Below are 23,521 nucleotides of genomic sequence, written 5' to 3'. Positions count from 1 at the left end.
TATGTATATATATATATATATATATATATATATATATATATATATATATATATATATATATATATATATATATATATATATATATATATATATATACATATATATGCATATATATATATTAATCTTTTAACAAAAATTCAAAATCTTTTATATTAAATCCAAAGATTTGGTATATCAAGTGTGTATCAAATGTATCAAGTGCTTATTACTTTATTAGAAGACTATTAAGTGTATCAATTGTATGTCACAGGTGTATTAAAGTGATTATCAGTATTGTATCAAATGTATGGTAGTAGTATATTGAGTGTGTTGAATATATCATGCATGTATCGAGTGTATATTAGGTGTATCATGTGAATTGACTTGCTTTTTTTTGTTGCTACTTTTGCAAAAAAGTAAATAAGTATATGCTCTAAGCCTAAAATTTTAAACTTATTTTGTCCGACGCGTGTGTATATATATATATATAACTATAGATGAATCATAGGAATCTGTCATTAATTATTTGCAAACTGATTTGTGATTATGCTTTATATATATATAAATTTCGATGTAGAGAAACTTCTTTCTATCAATTGTCGTCTTGAGTTTAGTTCTATGTTCCAAATCACTCTTTAGTTCTATGGCAAATTCATTTTTAATTTTATTTTTTTATAATAATAAAATGTTTGCCCTTTCGTCTTTCTTCTCCTCTTCTGTGATTTCTTTCTATCGTCTTTTTCTTTTCCTCCTCTGCAATTTTTGTTACGTCGTTTAGATTTGAGTAACCAAATATAAACGATCCTGAAAAAAAAATCAAATCTAAAGGATCGTGTGTAGAAAGAATCTTGAAAAAAATTATTTAGATTGGGGTATAAAATGTAAACGATCGTGTACAAATAATCCTGAAAAAATAAATGATCGTGTAACAAAATATCTTGAAAAAATTTGTTTACCCAAATCTAAACCTACCAATTTTTTTAAATGGTCCAATCTATGATCGTGTAACCAAATTAAATAACAAATTTAATTGAAAAATTAAATGATCTACCAAATATATTAGGCGCGTTGTTGACAAAATGCTTAACAAAACATTTTTTGTATTTTCTATTATGGATAGTTAGCTTTTTCTGTTTTCAGAATTATCAGTACAGTGTAAATATTTTGAAGGTTTGTTATATATTTGGAAAGAGTCGAAATTTTTTCCTTACAACAAATGGATTTTGAATGGCACTAAGATTTAGGTCATTTTAAATTAAGCTATTGAAAAGTTTAAAAAAAAAAAAAAAAAAGGAAATAGAAAATAATAATTATATCCCGCCCAAATATTTTCCTGCGAGCCTTTCACGATTTCTCACGTCTTTTGCTGCGATACTCTCCCTCTCACCACTGCCGTTCTACCGACGACGACACTTTCATCTCTGTCCCTCGTCGTCGTCTCTGTCCGTCGTCTCTGTTCGTCGTCGTCTTCCCCGTCGTCCACATGGGTTTCGCTTAGGGTTCTTCGTCTACCGGCTCGTCTCTTTACTGCTATTAGACACTTGGAAGCTAATGATTCGAGGTTAGTCTTCTTCTTCCTTTCTTCTACAGCGTTTTTATGGTGAGAGCATTGAGTGGGAAATCAGTTTCAGTATATAAACTCTTTTCATCATTTCAAACTCTGAAATATAACTGTTGACCCAAATGATTTCTCCACCACATTGTAGATCTTAAGTTCCACATCCTCTTCTGACCTTCGTTTGTTTCCGACGACCTCTGCTGACTATCTCTCTGCATCAACAACAAGGTAAATACCCTCCAACTTCTATGCTCTTAATTTCCTCGGTTTTGTCTCTTAATTTAGGGGTAGGCCTTTTGTCTATAGAAACGTAGTTGGTGTGAGATAACTAACTGTCTGCAATAGGCTGGAGTTGGAAAGCCTTAGGGCTCCTTCTTGTTATTAAATATTACTAGTAGTAAGGCGATATCTTACAGAGTCCTTTGGGCGTGACTAGATGAACCTTGTACCTACAGCTATTAATTAACTGGGGATATAGATTCTGGCTTCTGTAACAGCCTTCTTGATTCTTGGAGGATTTTCTTTAACTCGTTGTCCAATGACAATTGGATAGTACTCTTGAACCACAATTATGGATGCACCGGTTTCATTGGATTGGAGTTGAGTCGAAGTACAAGAATTTGGTCGACCATCTTTGTTTAGACAATTACTCTGTTAGGAGAAACAGTTCAAGTTTGTATGTTCTGTGCCTATTGATGAATTTTCTCCCTAACATTGGAGTCTCCCAAGATGCCGAATTTCAGTTAGTTCCATAGTCATAAATAACTTCTGTTTAAATTTCTTTTTGGGTTTAGTTTAATTTTTATCTTTAGTTTATTACTGTTAGTTTTTTTAAGAAACAGTGTCATTCTTTCATTGAATAATAGTGTCAGCAGGGTATTTGACATTAAACTACACAAACAAATTTCAAATGTTGGAGAGCTATTATAGACTCTTTTATATTACAGAATTTGATAAACACAGTTTACAGCCTATAAAAAATTTTATGGTTCAACGACTTCAAACTTATTACTTAACCTAATGTGCATTGTCAATCCATTGACAAAGGCATTGAAGCTTGTTATGCTGGTACTGTGTGTATATAGACTTTACTTCAAGAGTAAGGGTTCAAAGTGATTATAGATTTTAAAATTTAACTACGAAAGGGTTCTTCAAATCCATAATCAATAGAATACCAGAGGAATGTATAAGGATGACTATTAAATAATCCCTCTTTCATCCAGTTTAACAACTATATTTGACTAGAAGAGGACACATTTTGATATTTGGAAACATTTTAAAATTTCCATATCTTGCTTTTCATTGTTGTTTTTCTCCTTGGAAATCTGCTTACAAAGTGTATGTTAGATTTTGAATCATCATGTTTCGTACAATGAATTTTAAATCCTAGAATTATAATTGTATGTTGTATGATGACTTGCACAGACACATGTACATCTCTAAGCTTTAGCAGAACTTCTGATGCAAGGGGGGCTAAGGAATCTCATATTGACCATTTTTTATATGTGGAAAATTGATTACTCCTATTGACCTTTTTTTTTGTTGCCTTTGCTAAAGAATCTAGTATATATTCTGTGGACTGTGCATTACATTTTTATTTGTCATTGTGTTCCTTATGGTTGCATGTTTTGACGCAGGCATATGTGTTTGAACTTAACTTGAATACTGGACTGTTTAGAATGACTTCTTAATCACTTTGAAAATCATTCTAAACATTGACTACTTGTTTCTTTAGGAGCTTATGTTTTGGAAATTGGCAAGTCTTATATGTTGGCTAACAGATAGATAGCCTATACTTTTACAAGGATTCGCTTTGAGGCTGTTTATGGGAGTGCTTTACCCACAGTCACAATCACTTCCCAGATCCCACCCAAACGAGTCGTATTTGGAAGTAACTTGATTGTGGAACTTGGAAAAAGCACGTTAGGGGTGCTTTTGGTCCAAACACTTACCCAATAAATACCTATATACATTTTCTTTTTAAAAAAACTGAATACTTTTTATTTAAGTGCTTATGTCAGCACTCCTAAATGCATCTTTACTATTTCTCCTTGGTCTGAATCTCATTCTTTATCCTGCATGTTGTCATCCTTTCTTACTATTGCCACGACATTAGTTTTGAAGTTTCAACTTTTGCCTTTTGTTTAATCAAATAGCCCTTGGAATCCTTCAATAAGTCTACTTAAGGAGAATAGAAAGAGCCAGCTAGTTATGAACTTTTGATTCTTGCCTAAGTAGTTGCTCATCCTTTTACGTATTGTTTAATCAACGGTTCTGGGGATCCTTTAACGAGTCTAATTCAATTCTATTTTGCTGCTAAGTTATCCTAAGTTCTAGCTGTTTGTGCCGCCATAGATGAGTGGAGAATGCTTGCAAACGACCCCCATCACAAGCAGAAAATATTCTTAGATTTACTGCTTTGACAAGGTTGATTCTTTCATGAATGACTTTCTACACTTTCCTAAGACAATGTCCTACCATTTTCGAAAATGAATTGAAAGCACATATAGCATTTGTGATTTTCAAGTTCTGCACTCTGGTGGAGTAGGCCCTAACACTATAATGCAAAGGAAAGATGTGCTGTTGAATCCCCTGATTTTTATCCACCTCACTTTGCCTTTGATGGTCAATCCTTTTGGGAGTAATGGAAAATATCAATCCACCTTTGATTTGCTCCACATATTTGCAATGTGGAAGTCAATTGCGAGTATTTCATACTATTCAGTACTCGACTCGGTGTTCAAATTGCAATCGAGCAAATCACCATCGATTGTCATTTCAATCCTTGTTTAAATTCATAGCATATCGACATTGATGATTGGTTATACATCAATGAATGAATGATGCACCAAGTCACATGGAATTTTTTTTTTCCTTCTAAGTTATAATTTCTTTGTAGGAGCGCTTGCAACTCAGCCTTCATTTCTTTATGACCCCTACATGAAATTATTGTACTATTGCCAATTTAGCTGCTGCAGGGTTACCACTGTCAATGTAAGTTTGATTGCATGCTCCACTTAATAGTCTCTGGGTCTAGTTTAATATGTCTTAAGAATGTAACTTTTTTACATGTATCAAGCTACGAAGTTAAAATAGAACAGGCATCTCCTGTAGAACCTAGGAAACACATTTAAATTTATAGATTAGAGATTCAATATTTGAACATTTATTATTTCCTCATTCATTATACTGCAACTTGGATTAAGTTTCACTCTGAAACCTCTTTCCATTTTCAATTTTGTTGATTGATTAAAGCTTATTACATACAGATGACGGTCAAAAGGGTCTGTAGACTGTAAGAAGCTAAAAAACTATCTTTACTATATCTTCTGCATAGGTTGAACATATTTTTCCCATGATAAATCTATGAGCATATTGAAAGAGTTGAATATAAAGGTGGTTAGGAATTAGGTGCTTGTGAAATTAGTTGAATCTTCTTTCCCTAAAGTCGAGTCTTCTTTTTGTTAGATTTTGACCTAGGAGTTCTGAAAACCGCATTCTTTTTAAGGATATGTTGAATTTCAGCTATTTTGTAGGTATTATGGATTTAGCAGGATAGAAATATTTGGGAGTTGTGAATAATGCTTAGGCCAAAGTCTTGGTTTCTTACCAAAAAAGCAAAAGAATGGCTTAAGCTGAAGAGGGCAGTTAGCTTTTTTGTTTCTATCTTTTCCTGGTACGAGGAATGACAAGAATGTTCTGCTTCTGTTGAAAGCTTATGTTGGAGATCTTGTATTGTTGATTTTCTTTACGTTGCTTAACCTATTTATTAATATTTGTGATATGAAAACGCAACTAATTGGAATTAAAAACCCAACTATTTATTAATTTAAAGAATTGAAAATTTACCTGAAATTAGGTGCTTGTGAGATCCAAGTGGAAAGATGCAGCCACAAATATAAAGGTAGTTAGGAATGAGGCATCCAACTATGATCAAAACCCCCTAGTTAGCATTCATTCTAAGGTCTATGGATATCAACCAAGAATGATGTTTAGCAAGAAAACTTAGAAAGAATAACAAACAAACCAGTTCACAAAATCTTTTAAAGCCACTGGTATAAAACCAGAAACTTTCTTCTACCAGTGGCATTGTGAACACGAGATTGTATAAACAAACAAATATGTTTTGGCTTACTGTTTTAGTTTGTTATTCAAATAGCTAAAACCTACTGCTTTACTAGTTTACTGTAATTCAAATAGCTTAAACCTACTGCTTTACTAGTTTACTGTTTTGGCTTATTGTTTTAGTTTGTTAGAACTACTTAGTTAGTTACTAAATAACTAACTTTTATTAAGCTCTCCTCAATAAATAAAGATCTCCTCTCACATCGAGAGATAAGATTTTTATTCGTTTTAAATGTTCATGAAAGAATTCGATTGATTTGATAGGGCTGTCCGGATATGCCATATTTTAATTTGGGAATTGTTTCTTGTGGTTGGTGGGGCGTGTGCTAATGTGGCATTGTTGGAGAGAAGGATAACTGAGTGTTGCAGGGTTGAGCAAGGAACCTAGTGATGTATGTGTCCTTGTTAGGTTTTGTGTTTTCTTTAGGCTTCAACTATGATTGTTTTTTTTTTTTTTTTTTTTTTTTAATTATTATATATGTACCATCTTTCTTGATTGGGATTCCTTTTCTTTAGTGGGTTCCCTTTTTGGAGGTTGGATTTCCGTACTCTTGTATTCTTTCATTTTTCCTCAATGAAAGTGATTGCTTATTTTAGTTATCTATCTTTGACTCACTGCTTTTATTGTGGAAGATTAGTTTTTGAGATTAGATATGTTGCTTTTCCTTTTAGGCATAAGTCGTTACTGAAGTTAGAAGGTACAAAACAATGGTGAGGTTTAAAAACCGATACATGGTGTTTGAAGTTCTCTTGGATCCCAATAAAAACCTTAAAACAGATGATCCTATTATCATTACCCAATATAATGTTTCAAAAGCAATCAAGGATAGTATTCTTCTCAACTTCGGGGAATGTGGTTTTGCTTCCGCACTTGGATCTTTTCAAGGTAGATAAAGCTGCATCTTTGCTAATACTTTCTTCAACTTCCATTTGTGTTGACATCATACACAGATATATTTATATGGCTTGCCTTCTTGGTGTTTGTTTAGTTAAGTATGTAAATCCAATCACGAAGTTATGTATTATTAGAGCCTCCAGAGAGGACTACCAGAATGTGTGGGCTGCAATTACTATGGTGAGGAGTATCAGCAATTGTCCCGTTGTATTCAATCTACTGGACCTAAGTGGTAAGTTTGTATTCAATCTAAAGGCTTCTAGAGAAAATGGGTTTAAATTATTGTCTGATCACCTATCTAAGAATTAAGAATTGATATCTTATGAGTTACCATCCCTTATCAATGGCAGCAGCAATCTTTTGGATTAGAAAAGAGAGAATCTAGTAACCGATCATGTATGGACATGAGATCAATAACACTAATGTGCAGTAAAAAGTTTAAGAGGAAATGGGTTAAGAAGAAATGGGTTTAAATCATGATGACCAGATCTGAGAATTATTATCAACAACCAAATGTACCTGTCGGTCTAATGGTTGGCTAATACATGTCCCAAGTTACTCACAAGAACTCACTAATATACATATATATATTTGGGAAAACATTTAACTAAAAATTCTGGGTGTGTATCTGCACGGCATTCTTTTATATAGTGACGAAAGTTGCAAATGGTAAAAGGTAATGGAAATTGTAAAAGTAAATTGTCTTCTGCTATACTATTTTCAATTTTGATCACTATGGAATTCTAATAACCAATGAAAGGCGTTGTTTTCAATAAAAAAAATAATAATAACCAGCTTTTTTGGTTTTGTATACATTATGATAGGACCCTAATGTCCTATTGGATATCTTCGTATTATGAAATTGTCCATCTCATATATAAAAAAGGACGACCAACTGTTCATATTTTACTTTTTCCCCTCTTTAAGGGAGGGGTTTGATAATATGATTTCTTACTCGTATAAGGCGCCAATGCTTTTATCTTTTACAGGAAATACAAGGGCCTGCAAGAACACCGCCTTGAGGCTCGATGGATTGAAGTTTGAGCAATATAAACTTATGGTTGGACATTGTCTTCCAGATAATGTAAAGATGCAAATGCAGAACTGTCTCGAGAAGATTGCAAATTTAGAAAACTGATTGTATTGTTGCCATTTATATGAAATCCACCGTTTCAAGATAATTTTAATTAGATAATTCACTTGAATCCCACACATTTTTGTTCCGGTTGCACTCCCTGCCCCTTCGCATTTTTATTTCATTTGATCTTTTTGCAGTTTTCGATTGTTAGTTGTACGAGAGTAGTTCAATGAGACAGTTACATGATTGGTGGGCTTGATGAATAATTTGTTGTTCACTTAATCCTTTCTTCCTCGTTTTTACATGACATTTGACATCTTTTATATAAAGCAAAAATATTGAGTTGAGAGAACAGGAAAAATAGATGGATCTCTTATCAGTAATGTAAATTCTTTCTGACCTTACCAAAGAGAGATCATCATTGGTTTGGACACTGGCAAATAAAACAGCAAGTTGGTCAAAGAATTGCCACGACTTTGATTAATCTATCAATTAGAGGAAGAACTAGATTGAAATACACATTTAGAATTTGAGCATTAAAAAGTTGTGGAAGTTTTAATTCAGAGTAATCTTGTGTTCACATCATTACTTGTGACATTAATTAAACTATCGGTATTAATTTAGCATGATCTGCACATGCAAACAACAATAATCTAAGTCAATAACCTGCAACATGTCGTTAAACATGATGTGATAGACGTAGTACATTATAATTTTATGCTCCAGTAGCATCCAACCAAATCATCCTACTTTAAACCATGTCATTTCAACCTTTTAGTACTCATGTCCACAAATATAGACTAAGTTTGTAAATTGTTTTTGGTACAATTATGAGAATGAAATATTAAATCTTCGATTGATTCAATTTCGACAATTACAACCTAAGCTTATTTTGGTACATAATTTGAAATTTAATTTTATATCTAATGACATTGTTATAACTCCAATCCTCTAATTCTATATGCTTTTATGTTAAAAGCAGAATTTTTGAAATCAAGCATACTCAAGAAAGGCCGTTGTCAAACTGAAGGAAATAATAAATTTGTAACGATGCAAGGGAGTTCCAATAAACCCAAGAACAATGACTTGGGTGGCAAATGTTTGCACAAAATATTTGAATCTAAAAAATTCAATGCCTGAATTCATAATGGTTCAATTTTGTTCAATTTAAGCAATTATTGAAATGCTCAATGGTGAGCACCATAAGAGAAAATTAGTTGGTTAGCACATTCTCTGTAACGGTTGTTCAAGAAAATCAACTTCCTGGAAGCACAGCTGCTGATTTCATGAATGCTGTGAGGTAAAATCGAGCAAGTTCTTTATACATCTAAAACCCCCGACCCCACATATAGTCCATTGTTAGTCTGTCAGTCAAAAGATTAACGAGCAGTTGCAATTGGGTTGGAAACGATATCCTGCAGAACTTTATAAAGGGAGGGGGAACGTTGTATTACTTATTCTTTAACTTAATGTCATAATATTAAAAAGAAATTAAAAAACAAGTTATGAAGATAGCATCTGAGAATTAACCATACCGTTTCGAGCCTCTACTGTGAAACAGCTATAAGGTCTTCTAGTTCATCAACGATAGTTCTATAGCAGAAAAAGTATTGATCCTAATAGACACAGGACTTGCAAGTTTGTTAGGAGTGGAAAAGGAACTCCGTGAACGTGATAAAAGTAAAAGAAAGAAAAAATTAATCACAATTCACAATTATTTGTATGATGAAAAAACATAATCAGTGTACGAGAAAAAGGTATGAAATAGGAAAAATAACATGATTTAGAACCAAGTGATTCTTGCAAGAAAACGAGTTTGAGGGATCCAAGCAAGTCAGCAACATCTGAATGTTTGCAATTCTAGGTGACTTTATAGGAGAATTTTGGATTCCTTTGAACTTCAATACGGCGGACTAAGAACCACATGCATGAATACTACAGACACAATAATACATCCTTTTTCCCTAAAATTTTAGGACATGGAAACGGTAAAAACACATTCATTAAAACATACATGTTCAAAAATGTTTATTAATTTTAAACAAGATCCAAATTTAAAGTCAATGAGTTTATGCATTTGTATACTTGAAAAATTAGTTTGATGTATTTCGCTCACTATCAAATTTTATTATTTTGGTCGTATATGCGTCTATTTAGTATATGCAATCAGTCTTTGGTGCATGTTTAACTAATACTGGTTCTATTTTGACTTTTTGCATGTCTACATCTATTACACTAACAAATGTTCCAAACATGTCAAAGAACTATCAAAGTGTTCAAGTCTCTAGCATGTGTAGAACATTGACACGTAGCTAAACCAAAGTGCTCATTCGTGCTTATTAGGTGGTGGTTTAAAGAGGAAAACCAGTTCAAAATATTTAACATTTTTACATTCCACATAAGCCTTGCTTATTTGTTTGTTCTCTCTGTTTCTGAAGAAAAAGAAGGAAAGGAGAATGGCCTTCATGGTTATACCAGCGCAAGAATAGTGTGGCATTATGCATGTACTACTCAGATATAGAGAAGGATAAAAGGTTAGTTAGTTTACCAGGGTTTGAACCATTCCAATTCGCTGGGACCTAAATGAAGAAATGGTACTGACAAGATCTAAAGCAGACATGTCTCCAATAAGAATTCTCTGAATTGTGTTATGAAATGCGCAATATGTTCCGGTTCTTCCAATACCTGCACTGAAGAAGTGAAATAACCCCAGATAAAGTGAACGAGCACTATTTGAATGTACCATGATGAGCATAGGATATACCTGCAATGCACCACTATTGGACCAAGATCGGGAGGTAAATGATACAGCCTCTTCAACATTTCACGAACAGCAAGTGTGTCATTAGGAACTCCATGGTCAGGCCATTCTGGGTACTGAATATGTAGAACAGCCACAGATTCTTCCGACTACAAAGTCGATGGAGAGACAAACGTGATTAGAGCTCAGTGAAAGCACAGAAGAGGACAACAGAAGGATCAATAAATAGTGTTGGTGAAATCCGAAATATAGAGTAACACTAGCAAACTAAGTATAACTCAACTAACACTACTAGCAATTACAATGTAAATAAACATCTACTATTAGACCTCCTATCATACATACCTACAAGCACAAGGAAAAAAAAAAAAAAAAGGGAACGCCCAAGAAGACAGCTCGGCCCATAGAAATAAATGAAAAGAATATTTTGGGGGTGGGTCCCACCAAGGGAATGGAGGTATTTAAGGAATGTTTTTAGGGATTGGTGAGACAGTCTTTATTTTGTATGAAAAGCTACTGTGAAGGCTTTTAGGGAGAGAGCCAGCTTCTCGAATTGTTGGGGTTTCATTACTACTATTTCCATATTACTCATCTTGCTATTATATAGTCTTTTATTTCTGTTTTGATCTTTCATCGGGAACACTTTCTGGTTGATATATATATATAAATATCCACAGAGTACTGTATCTGTTTCCGTATTGTTGTTGGATTTTTCTGAGTGCAGAGGAAGAGTCCTAACATCTACAAACCATATAACAATAATTTCCAAACTAAAAGAAATAAACTAAATGGAAAAACAGTGCTTATAAATTACAATAACCAAACCATCAAGATCTTGAGAAAAGTTCATATTACATGAGGCCCGCTTACGAAGCTGGTCCTAAAGACAATTTTTACTTTGCAGAGGTTGTAAGCACAGAAGTGATTGTCTCATCAAGATAAAACAACTAATTATAGTAAAACAATCTCAAACTACCTAAATCTAATAGAACTCTTGGATACTTACTCTTAACTCAACTCAAGATCAAAAGAAGAAAGAGAAGAGAGACCATCAAAATGAAATGGGAAATGAAGAGATAAATTGTTATTCATAGGAATCACTGTGAGCTGGCCTAGTGGTAAAAGAAGGAGACATGATCTCATAACTAACTAAGAGCTCATAGATTCAATCCATGATGACCACCTACCTAAGAATTAATTTCGTACGAGTTTTCTTGACACATAAATATTGTAGGGTTAGACGGGTTGTCACGTAAGATTAGCCAAGGTGCGCACAAGCGAGCCCAGACACTCACGTATATCAAAAAAATAAAAAATTGTTCTCATAGGCTAGTAATATAGCTACTCCCCAAAAATAAAATAAAATAAAATAAAAATAGACAGCATATTGAAACAAATGCCAAACATAACTCAATTGAGTAGTTACTTGCAAAATTAAACCAAAAATAAAAGTAACTACAAATTCAACAAATTTAACTTCCATATGTTAAATTTGCCAATGAAATATCCATCCATGTTGATGTTTCAATCGCTTTGAAACTTTTGACATTAAACAACAAATTAAATGAAATAAATTTAATCACTATCATGACCCCATGAAATACCCATAAAATGCTCATAGTCCAACACCCTTCATTGCTTCACATTCATAATAATTACAGACCCAAATTTCAGCTTCTTCAATATCAAATTCTCTCAATTTCATTCCTTCACCCTCAATATTTCAAAACAATATCCATCTTGACCTTCAACAAGTTCTTCAACACTCATGCTGTCGCCAATTTGAGAATACACACCCATCAATTTCACACCCTCGACCTTCACTTCTTTGTTTTAGTCACTAATTTCAAGATATCCAGTTGTGGCCAGCATTTCTCCTCCCTTTACAATGGGGAATTTCCCATGTGGGTAACCTTGATCCCCGAAAATTACCCCCGGGGAATCCCCACCCCAATTCTCACAAAACTAGACAGGGAAATTTTGTTGGGATGGGGATCGAAAATGTGGGTTGGGGGGTTCCTATCCCCCCAGCCCTGTGAACAGATCTATGTGCATGCCAACCTTGAGCACATCATTTGTTGGCCACGGTGCTTCTAACCTGGTTTGTCACCCAACTACCTGCAAACACTTCAATTTCCCAACCTAAACAACCCTCCTCTTTTTAGAAGTTGTGGTATTTGATTATTTTCCTTCTATCATTTTAGGAATATACTTGAGCATTAAGGAGATCTGTCAGATCGTTGATTATCATTTGTTAGGGAATTTTATTGGCTTTTAGCTTTGGAAAAAATTTTAATCTCTTAATTGTTTTAAAGATCTTATTTTCCATATTTTGTCTCAAGGCAATAATTTCCTTTAATTGTTTCAAGCATTGGTTCAGTTTGATGAATACTATTGAAAGCAATAAACACGAAACCAAGGCTTACGTGGAAATTCGAGTACCAGAAGAAAAACTACGATATTGTCATTCTTTTATTATTTTCTGATAAATAATAGGTACAATGAGGGAGAATAAATAGAATACACAATGGAATAAAAAAGGAAAAAATTTAGGAATTAGGGTAAATCTTTTCCTAAATACCCTAGGCCAAGCCCACTAATTCTAACACTCCCCTCAAGTTGGTACGAAAATATCAATGAGGCGCAACTTACTAACACAAAAGATGAAATTTGGTCTGAGAAGCCCCTTGATGTGAACATTAGAGACTTGTTGGCTCGAAGGGACGTAAGAAATGCATATGCTCTCACTGTCAAGTCTTTCTTTCATGAAATGCCGATCAATCTCAACATATTTAGTTCTATCATGTTGAACTGGGTTGTTAGCAATACTAATAGCAATTTTATTATTACAAAAAAGCTTCAATGGTGTCTCACACTCTTGATAAAGATCAGACAGGACTTTCTTAAGCCAAATTTGCTCACATATCCCTAAACTCATAGCTTGGTATTCGGCCTCAACGCTGCTCCTGGCCACAACACTTTGCTTCTTACTCCTCCAAGTTACAAGATTGCCCCAAACGAAGATACAATAACCAAAGATAGACTTTCTGTCAACAATAGATCCTGCCCAGACCAAATCAGTATATGCCTCAATAGTCCTTTTGTTTGTCTTTCTAAACATCAACCCTTTACCAGGTATCGTTTTCAAGTATCTCAGAATTTTGTTGACAACTTCCATGTGTTCCTCATAGGAAAGGAAATATCACAGCAAAGGAAATATCAGGACAAGTACGGGATAAGTAAATCAATTTACTCACAAGGCACTGATATTGTTATTTATCAACTGGAACTTGATCATCGAAGTTTCTTAGCTTACAATTGAATTAAAAAAGGAGTATCAGCAGGACGACATCCAAACATACCTATCTTGGTTAGCAAATCAATGGTGTATTTTCTCTTAGACATAAAGATGTCTTCTTTAGATCTGGTCATCTCCATTCTAAGGAAACATTTCAAATTTCCCAAATCCTTGACTTTTCATCACTCATTCTTTGCTTTAGTTGAATGATATATGTCTGATCATCTGCAGACAAAACAATGTCATCCACATAAACTATCAGAACTGCAACATTCCCCGTCTTGAAAACCTTTGTAAATAAAGTATGATCCTGACTGTACTCTTGGGACTTGACAAAAGTAGTGAACCTATTAAACCATACTCTAGGTGACTGTTTCAGATCATGTAAGGATTTATGGAGTTACATACCTGCTAAACAAACTAGGCTTCAAATCCAGGCAGAGGGCCATGTAGACTTCCTCCACTGGGTCTCCATTCAGAAAAGCATTCTTAACATCCAACTAGTATTTGACTTAGCAACTGAGGAAAAAGTTTCTGAATAATCCACACCATAGGTTTGAGTAAATCTCTTTGCAACTAACCTTGCCTTGTGTCTGTCAAGTGTTTCATCTATTTTGTATTTGAGAGAGAACACTCATTTGTATCCCACAATTTTGTGTCCCTTGGGTAGAGCACAAATCTCCCAAGTTTTATTCTTTTCAAGAGCCTTCATCTCTTCCATGACAACATTCTTCCGAACACTCTAAAGCAGTGTAGATATTTTTCAATATAATGGTAGAGCCAAGGCTTGCAAATGGGATGTTCAGTATAGGACCTGATACCTTTTCTCATAGCAATGAGAATGTCAAGAGAGGGATCATACACATCAAGTTTCCCTGTATGACTTTGTTCAACTTCATTATTACTAGTTTCTGCTCTAACCATAGTCTCATTATCATTGTTTTCTTCTTCCACATTTACAAGAACAGCAACATCAGACCTATCATTCTCACTCATCTTATTATTAATACAAGGTTCAGTAGGATTTTCCATACCTTGATCTCGAGGAGGTTCTGAGTCTTGGATTGGAGCCAACAGCTGACTAGTAGGGGGCCCAACTTCCTTTTTTAGATTCTTTCTATAATACGTTTTTCAAGGAACTTAGTTGTGGGTAGGACAATGAGATGAAGATCGAAGTCAAACATAGTAATAGAAGTTCGATAAACTCTAAGGTACAGTTAGACTATTCACTCACACTCTCCCCATGAAGATGGCTAACGAGAAAGTATGGTCGGTCCTTGCAGAAAGTAACATCCATAGTGATGAAGTATTTCCTGGACGGAGGATGAAAACATTTATAACCGCACCGATGAAGGGGATACCCAACAAACACACATGTGTGAGCTCGAGGGGTAAATTTGGCCTAATTAGGGTTGAAATTATGGACATAAGCGATACACCCAGACACGCGAATAGGAACCTCATAAATTAGACAAGTAGAAGGGTAGGATTTCTTAAGACAATCTAAGGGAGTCTAAAGGTGGAGAATATGGGAAGTAGATAGCATAAGGGAATGGGCTACTTCCAGAAGATAGTTTTTTCGCTCGGCCACCCATTTTGTTAAGGAGTGTAGGCACACGAGTTTTGGTGAACAATCCCCCTTGGAGGCTAGGGATTCACTAAGGTTATGATTTTGGAATTCTCGACTATTATCACTTTGAAGAATTGCAACTTTTGTGTGGAATTGTGTTTCAATGGTGTGATAGAAGTTTTAGAAAATAGAGGAAACCTCATATTTATCAACGATAAGGTAGACCCAGGTAAGACGGGTATGATCATCAATGAAAGTTATAAACCACCATTTCCCAGATCCTCGATGACCTTGGAAGGACCCCAAACATCACTGTGGGTAAGAGTAAACGGTTGTATGGATTTATATGGTTGTGATGGAAATGAAACCCAATGTTGTTTTGCCCGAATACACACATCACAAGATAGAGAGGAGACGTCAATTTTAGAAAATAGATGGGGAAACAAATATTTCATATAATAAAGTTTGGGTGACCCAACCGAAAATGTCACAACATAAAGTCATGTTTAGAAGTGCTAAAATAGGAAGACAGTAAACTAGTCCTAGAGATACTACTAGCGGAGGTATCATCATCAAGGATGTAAAGTCTCCTACCATCCCGAGTAGTGCGAATCGTCCTCTCTGAGCCCAAGTCCTGAAAATAAACAAATTCGGGTAAGAAAGTAGCTTTACAAGCAGCTCACGGGTGATCTTACTAATAGATAACAAGTTGTAAGAAAGCTTAGACACATGCAAAACATTCTGGAGAGAGAGACCGTAAAAAAGAACTATTTGTCCTTTGCCAGCAAATAAAGAGCCATAGGCTATCGAGATTTTTTCATTAACGGCAAAAGGGATATAAGAGACAAAGTGCTCCGAAGAACCTATCAAGTGATTTATAGCCCCCGAGTCTAAAATCTAGGGATTTTTTCCGTCAACATTGATAAGGCCAAGGGACTGAGGCACACCTGACTAAGCAATGGCGCCCAGAGTAGGGGGGCTAGTCTAGCTTGCAGTAGGACCAATTAAATGAGAGGTGCTAGCAGTCTCACTAACATAGGCACGTCCGAGTTTAATTTGTCACTGGAGGAATGTTTCTTACATCTTGGGAAACGACCGTAGAGTTTCCAATACTGATCCTTGGTGTGCCACTATTTCTTCTAGGGCTCACATACCGAGATTAGCTTCCCACTATTTTTCTCATTATCATGGGGTCGAGGATCGAGCACTAAAGGCAGCAGCAAAGTTAGTTATATAATCCGAAGGCAAATTAGGGAGCTAAATTACCGGGATCTTGGAAAAATTGACAACTCGATTGGTTTGGAATGTGCCAAAGACTCATCCGCTTCAACCCTAATCTATTATGGAGTTGGTTAGTCTCGTTACCACAGAAAAAAGGTTGTTGTAAAGGGTCGACGAATAGTGGCACGTGAACGAACAGATTTAACATATTTGTAAGATTTGATAGATTTACAGATTTGACAGATTTGCAGAAGGGTTGTGGTCTGGAGCGCATGGGTGGTGCGTGGGGCTGTGGATGACCGAAAGGGTAGGACGATTGGACAGACGACGCGTAAAGGAGGCTGGACAGGGCGGTAAGATGAGCAAGCGACGGCACTGGGCCCATGCACCTAATAGGAGCTGCACATGAGGTTGATTCTAGTTGGAGGGCTGCACAAACAATGGCGAAGGTTGGCCCATTGTGTAGATTGGTGGCTTCTAAATCTAGTGGACTAATTTTTTCACAACGGCAACAGCGACATTGGCAGCTTCTGGTTTGGTCTAGGTTTCTCCTAAATTGATTTCTAGGGTTTCGTTGTTGTTTTGCTCAGATACCATATTCAAAACAATAAATACGAAACCAACGCTTACGTGGAAACCTGAGTACAGGGAGAAAAACCACAATATTGTTGTTCTTTTATTATTTTCCGATAAATAATAGGTACAATGAGGGAGAATAAATAGAATACACAATGGAATGGAAAAGAAAACGATTTAGGAATTAGGGTAAATCTTTCCAAAAATACCCTATGGGCCAAGCCCACTAATTCTAACAAATAGAAATTGAGAGTTCAAGCATGTCATTTTGTAAGCCTTGCTTCAGTCTTACATGATTGAAATAACCAACCATGTAGAGTGTTTCAACCTCGAGGTAAGAACAACTTTTTTCTTGGACTTGACCATAAGGTGGTTACATCCATCTCTCACCTTAAGCTGATTTCAATTTGATATTGTTTTCTTTCGGTTTTGTACCAAAGGTCTAATTGATCTTTTCAATAATTGTTAGCACTAGCACCCATTCCTCTATATTTGTGTGTAAGAGTAAAAACAGATTGATTAATTATAAAAAAAAAAAAAAAAAAACCACTAGCTTCGTACTATAGAGGAAGAGATGGAAATGCACAGTTTTGATGAATCGACCGGATTTCCAGTGAGAGAGAGCCCTCTCGAAAGATTATTGATATTGTCATTTTTCTTTGAGATTGCATTATAGTTAGTGTTATTTTTCCTATGATTTAAATCCTTACCCTAACACTTTATTCTCTATGCGACTATGCTCAACTTTATCTGCTCTTTATTTGTCCTCAGTATGTCTCTCTCTCTCACACACACACATGCTAATTCTAACTCAGCTCACCACCTTCGAGATATACCCAGCTGACCCCCTAACTATATGACACTAAAATAGTCCATTCACATTGGCATCTTGCCCCTAATTTTCTGATCCCTACTTACAGTTAACCATATTGGGGGCATGTATCATAAGTATTTGTCTTTTGATTGGCGTATAGAAGTTATACACACATGTGGATATAGCATGTAAGAAATTACCTCTTTATGGTTCACCTCCAAATGGCGCAATATAAGAGAGGAGTTGGAAGATTTTATCCATTTAGAGACAACAATTAGATTACCAAAATCTCTAGGACCATCTTCTGCCTGAAAATAATCTCCACACTTTACCATCTGCAAAAGTTATTAGAAGTTAGGCACCTATAGTTATAACTCACAATTTCCTCATGAAAAAAAGTTCTAAATCACAATATAAAACAATCAAGAACGTTAAGCAGGAATAACGAAATAGTGGTAGAATTCAATAATGTGAAATAAATTAGGAAACTTTGAGTCCCTTATCTCCTTACAATAAGACTATGGTTACAATACGTCAATACCAGAAAAAATAAAACATGCCTTTAACATAATTTCTACTGATATTTATAATAAATTATACCCACCCTTTCATGTTCTCCACATTCCCCCTACCCAATTCATTATCTCTTGATTCAATTCCCCATTTCTTGATCCTCACTTTTCTTATTCCCCAGTCCTTGATATTCTCCCTTTTCCTTCCTCGAGTGAACTTTCATGATTGGGAGTTATTCCTCAAGGTGAAAGTTTAGAAACTGTGAAGCCACGGTTGTGATGCCTTCCCAAGTAGGAGTAGATGGACTGCCTTCTCATCAAATGAGGACCTCCAACATGTTCTCATTAGTTAAGCAAGTATCTCTAGTAGCTCAATGGGGTTTACAAGTACCATCAAGTTGTCAATTTTAGGAGGAAATAGAATCAACAGCATCATTTGTCCAACAACTATCTGGAGTAGAGATACGTGAAACACAAGGTAAATAGAATCAGAGTCAGATTTTGTCAAATGATTAGCCAACTTCCCAATATGAGAAAGTACTCGAAAAGGTCGCATGAACCCAGGAGCATTGCACACTTCAGGAAGTCCCCAGCTGATGAGAGCGCAACTTCAAATATACCCTTCCTCCACATTAATGTCCTGCCATTACCATTCCCGTGATAAAGAGTTTCTCACCCAATCGATTTTCTGCCTTTTTCCTTACAGATATGCACTAATGCACGAGATTTGCATCAGCATCTCCCTTGGGGCTTCTTCTCCAGTTCCACATGCATTCATCCTGGGTCATGGCCACCGTTGATGATTTCCTTCCTTTTCTTTCCATTTTTTTCACGACTGCCCCTTTCCAATCCCTTCACCACCTCTTCAAGACACTTGTGTCATGCGTCCTTCAAATTTTCATTTCTAGCAGCAATTGTCAACAATTTTTCCGTTGAAATTCCGACTCCACCACCTTCAACGTTTTTTCAGCCCCCTCAAAAGGTCCTCAAATATTGATAGTTTATCAGTCCTCCCCTTTGTCTATTCTTTTTTTGTTAATGACTTCGTTTTCTTTCTATCTTTTTTCCTCTCTTCAGCATTCAGATGATTCTTCCTTCTTTGAGACCATCTCACTCTCTTGACCATCAACCTTCTCTGTATTCTCAAAGACGTATCTGATAAAATACCCAATTTATTTGATAAAAGATTTATTTCTCTAACATTTTACCTCATTGTATACCGGCAATATTGGAAATTGACTTGATTTCCTTCTCCAATTGATTCATTAATATAACCTATATCACCTATAGTCCTCATATGACAAGTTCACAAGGGGTAGAAAACAGTAAATATGCACGATATCAAACTACTCACTATGTTCACCGTTGCACTCTACTCGTGATGCTTCTAAAGTTTTCTACACTTTCTTATTACTGAAATTTGAGATAAGGAGTTAAGGAAACAACTCAGAGTGGCTATGTCTAAAAACTTTCACTACACTTAAAATTCAATCGCAACATCCAACTCTCACATTCAAATAAACAAGAAATATTTAGCAATAGCTTTTAGAAAACGTATAAAATCGTAATGAAATCTTGTGGAAATTAAAATCACCATGTGGTCCATACAGAATAGTACCTTGTAATTATCAACAAGACGAGTAAGCATCAAGATTGCAGGGCATTTATACTGAAATACCATCTCCCAGAAATCCTCATAAGTGTGTGGTAACGGACCTTGTGTGGCAATAAACTTAGAAAGGCTTTTTGAGGAGGAAGTCTGCATATTAACAGTCATTACCAACGTTCAAATAGGCTGGGAAGGAAACTCAAAAGGGATACTTGTACCAAAATATTATCCAAGTAGAAGCATATCAATTATTGTACTTGGCCAAAAAAAGAAAATAAAGAAAAATTGTTGTACTTACCGAAATAAAGCTAGCATTGATATAACCCCTTACAGAAGGTCTGTAATCCTTACATGAGTCAAGTACAACTCTAGTCTCATCAACTGAAATTATTTATACAATATTCCAACAATCAATTTGGATTAACGACTAAAGCAAAACTTTTAGTTTTTAAATAGAGAATTCAGTATAACAAAAATTCTAGCATAGAGATTAGAAAGCTATCTCCAAACATACAGGGTAATACATCCATGTAACGATTTTTATTTACGTTGACGTTGTCAAGTGCCACAGAGCAACTTCTCCTCATATCAGATGCAGTTATTCTCTTGGCCTGAATCAACAATGACACAACAGTGTATGAGAATTAGAACATAGAAAAATGATCTGTCAACATTCAAGACATTTATCAACTTAAAAAGGTAATATAAAATCCTAATTACTAACACAAGAGACTGAAACGACTAGAAATGAACATGGCAACACATTCTTTTTTTTTTTTTTTTTTATCTAGGACATAGACATGACATTGATATTTTAATTAAAATATACCGTTTTAAAATGTATACCAATTTTACATAGGAATGAAATTCAAAATCGATAATAAGTCTATATACTGCATGCTTAACAAAGCGAGTGTGATATATTTTGCTCTTAAGACTTATTACTTTCATTGTATATTGCTATTTTTTCCATTGATCATGCCTCGTAAGTATTTCATATGTACCGAACAAATGTCATGCTTGTATTCACTTTGAACAACCAGGGCCCGACATATTTCTATACTATTGTTGAAATGTCAAGTGTCCGAAACATGTGTTGGACATGGACAGGTTACTCAAACAAAACGTACGTGCTTCGTAGACAAAATCCAAGTCATCGATACACAAAAGTGATCAATCCATAAAATTCATTTAATCTATTCCACAACACTAGAACCTCAATTAGAAACTTCCCGAGCAAAGCTTAAAAATTCAAATAGCAAGAAAGTAGAATGAATAAAGAGACTCAGGAATATCACTATCTAAATCTTAATACAAACATCCATCATTTTCCAACTTCTTATAGAGATAACTTAGATCAAAGAGAAATAACCAAAATCCAGATCAATCTCCCTGTTTTTGTCAAGTGTTCGGGAGAAGAGAAACAAATGTAGCATAAAAAGAAAAGCCGAACCTGCAATCGAGCGAACTCCTGGTTGATGACATCAGGCTTCTGGAGCTTGTCCGTGAAGGCCTCAAGAGCTTGGGAACAAAGCTTAATCTGATGGGGTGTGAGAGCAAGTGTGGGGGGAGAATCGGGGGAGAAAATAGAAGTGTTGGAGGAGGATGAAGAGGTGGCGGCGGCCATGGGATGCCGGCGATGATGGCTCCGGGAACGTGTGGAAGTGAGGTTCCCCAGCGGTCTGACTTGTAAGGCGGAAGAGGGATGAAGGATGGAGGAAAAAAATGTAAGTTTGGTAATGGTTCCGAATCCGATAAACTGGATTTCGTTGGGAATTTGAATCGATGAGTGCGCTTGCTTTATCATTTCATTTCCTCATTCCTCATTTCATGAGCATCTGATGCTCTTTTTTCTCTGTTTCTCCAATGGAATTCTTTCTTTGAGTTAAAATAAAATGATAAAAAGGAAATTTTAAATTTATTCTCATGTTTAAATCTATTGTTTCATTACACCAACATTATCCGAAGCTATTTCCTCTTTTTTATATTAAAGAATACTTGATCTAAATGATTGATAAAATTTAAAGCTGTTTCCCATCGTTTAAAAAGAACTTAATAGTTTACCACGATCAATACAATCGTTTAAATTTGAATATTTTTTTTCATCTTTTAAAAAAAACTACATAATGATCATGTTGATATAATCTAAATGATTACTTATCATAGTCAATACGATCGTTTAACATAATCAACACGATCATTGGATTTGATCATTTACATTGGACTACATGATCGTTTAGCATGATCAACACGATCCTTTGCCATGGTTGTTAAATTTGAAGTCTTCTTTCCCATCGTTTAAAAAAGAACTACACAACCGTGTATCGTGATTGTAATACATTCGTGTACATAGGTGGCTGATCAATCGTGTTTTGACTATGACATTTTTTTATATTTTTCATTGTAGGCATGTAGATTTTTTTCATTTTTAGAACTGTTCTATATTAAATATTTTATCACTTGTTGAAAAAAAACCTAATAAAAAACTAATCCAATAAAAATATTTGTTTTCTACCTTCCACCTAAATGTCATAAAAAGGATAAAATTTGGAGAAAAAAATATTAAAATTACATTAAAATTTTTAAATAAAATTTACTTAATAATTGATGTCTAGAAAGTTAATATCATCATTTCTTTCTTTTGAAAGATTCACCCTCAAATTTAAGTTAAAGTCTTCTATAATAGTTTTGAAGTCATGAGAAAAAAATGATGTCAATTTCCTATCACTTTTTGTAGATGATTTCTCTTTGTTTATAATGCAACCTTGTAGTCATTAAATATTAAAGGTCGATACTATTTTGGGTTGCGTTTATTTTGAAAAGAATATTTGTCCTTTGAATTTTGCTTCAAAGTCACTTTAACATCCTACAAAAATTCAAAAAGAAAGGTAAACAAACTTCGATGAAGTTCATTTGTTAGAAACAAATTGTTTTATTAACCTTAAGTTTACATTTTGGGTATTTCTCTTGTTTTCATCGATAGAGTAAATATGATTCACATGCTTTTTACCTTCATATATTTCTATTGTTTTTTTCAGGTCATGGACTTTTTGTTTTCCAATCCACACACACGAAGATTTAGTTCTCCTAGAAGTAATGATACAAGAGTAGGATCAATTATTACTTTGGAATCTAATTGTAGGATCAAATGTTACTTTGGGATCTAATTGACTAGCAATATGATCACAAAGTACTCTACCTTTAAATTCACTACCAAATACTTTCTCCACCCACTACCACTATTACCACTTGCTTTTGTTTGTGGTAAGAATTATAAATTTCGTTTCCGTTTCAAATGTTTAGAAAATTTAAGTAATATTGTAAAAATTTTGTATTTTACTATGAAGATCGTTAGTTTAAAGTTTTTCAAGATCATTTACATTGACCTAAGAATTTTTTTTATCTCATTATGAGGATCGTTTTTGTTTTTGTTTGTGGTAAGAATTATAAATTTCGTTTTTATTTCAAATGTTTAGAAGATTTAAGTATTACTATAAGAATTCTATATTTCATTACAAAGATCGT

At 34.7% G+C, this 23,521-nt stretch overlaps 2 protein-coding genes across 10 annotated transcripts; one reads left to right on the top strand and one right to left on the bottom strand.

The window, feature by feature from the left end:
* The first annotated feature begins 1,285 nt into the window (after positions 1-1,285).
* Positions 1,286-7,831, top strand: LOC103500063 (probable ribonuclease P/MRP protein subunit POP5). Of its 4 annotated transcripts, none has more exons than XM_008463254.3 (6): positions 1,301-1,540; positions 1,686-1,765; positions 4,437-4,531; positions 6,335-6,548; positions 6,652-6,789; positions 7,547-7,831. In XM_008463254.3, exons 4-6 carry the CDS (start codon positions 6,371-6,373, stop codon positions 7,693-7,695), a joined length of 465 nt encoding a protein of 154 aa, XP_008461476.2. In that variant the 5' UTR covers positions 1,301-1,540; positions 1,686-1,765; positions 4,437-4,531; positions 6,335-6,370; the 3' UTR covers positions 7,696-7,831. The 4 variants fall into 4 exon arrangements, with proteins under 4 accessions (XP_008461474.2, XP_008461476.2, XP_050945132.1 ...); XM_051089175.1 differs by lacking the exon at positions 4,437-4,531 and adding an exon at positions 5,927-6,054 and having other exon boundaries at positions 1,302-1,540; XM_008463252.3 differs by lacking the exon at positions 4,437-4,531 and having other exon boundaries at positions 1,286-1,540.
* An 820-nt stretch (positions 7,832-8,651) lies between these two features.
* On the bottom strand, positions 8,652-21,868 carry LOC103500065 (protein-tyrosine-phosphatase PTP1-like). Of its 6 annotated transcripts, none has more exons than XM_017047214.2 (9): positions 21,450-21,868; positions 20,511-20,607; positions 20,295-20,377; positions 20,006-20,146; positions 18,076-18,210; positions 10,400-10,545; positions 10,184-10,325; positions 9,171-9,251; positions 8,652-9,058 (listed from the first exon to the last, which is right to left on the bottom strand). In XM_017047214.2, exons 1-8 carry the CDS (start codon positions 21,801-21,803, stop codon positions 9,183-9,185), a joined length of 1,167 nt encoding a protein of 388 aa, XP_016902703.2. In that variant the 5' UTR covers positions 21,804-21,868; the 3' UTR covers positions 8,652-9,058; positions 9,171-9,182. The 6 variants fall into 6 exon arrangements, 4 of the variants coding, with proteins under 4 accessions (XP_016902703.2, XP_016902705.2, XP_050945055.1 ...); XM_017047216.2 differs by having other exon boundaries at positions 8,652-9,050; XR_007823216.1 differs by lacking the exon at positions 8,652-9,058 and having other exon boundaries at positions 10,184-10,320.
* Positions 21,869-23,521: the final 1,653 nt, after the last annotated feature.

The sequence above is a fragment of the Cucumis melo genome, chromosome 1, assembly GCF_025177605.1.
Source record: "Cucumis melo cultivar AY chromosome 1, USDA_Cmelo_AY_1.0, whole genome shotgun sequence".
Lineage (NCBI taxonomy): Eukaryota > Viridiplantae > Streptophyta > Magnoliopsida > Cucurbitales > Cucurbitaceae > Cucumis > Cucumis melo.
This window is presented reverse-complemented; position numbering and strand designations above follow the sequence as displayed.

Coding starts and splice junctions, on each gene's coding strand:
- LOC103500063 (XM_008463252.3), top strand. CDS start 6,371: ATGGTGAGGTTTAAAAACCGATACATGGTGTTTGAAGTTCTCTTGGAT. Junction 6,549..6,651: donor CGCACTTGGATCTTTTCAAG/GTAGATAAAGCT, acceptor GTGTTTGTTTAG/TTAAGTATGTAAATCCAATC. Junction 6,790..7,546: donor CAATCTACTGGACCTAAGTG/GTAAGTTTGTAT, acceptor TATCTTTTACAG/GAAATACAAGGGCCTGCAAG.
- LOC103500065 (XM_017047214.2), bottom strand. CDS start 21,803: ATGATAAAGCAAGCGCACTCATCGATTCAAATTCCCAACGAAATCCAG. Junction 20,608..21,449: donor AGGAGTTCGCTCGATTGCAG/GTTCGGCTTTTC, acceptor TTGTTGATTCAG/GCCAAGAGAATAACTGCATC. Junction 10,326..10,399: donor CCAATAGTGGTGCATTGCAG/GTATATCCTATG, acceptor TCACTTCTTCAG/TGCAGGTATTGGAAGAACCG.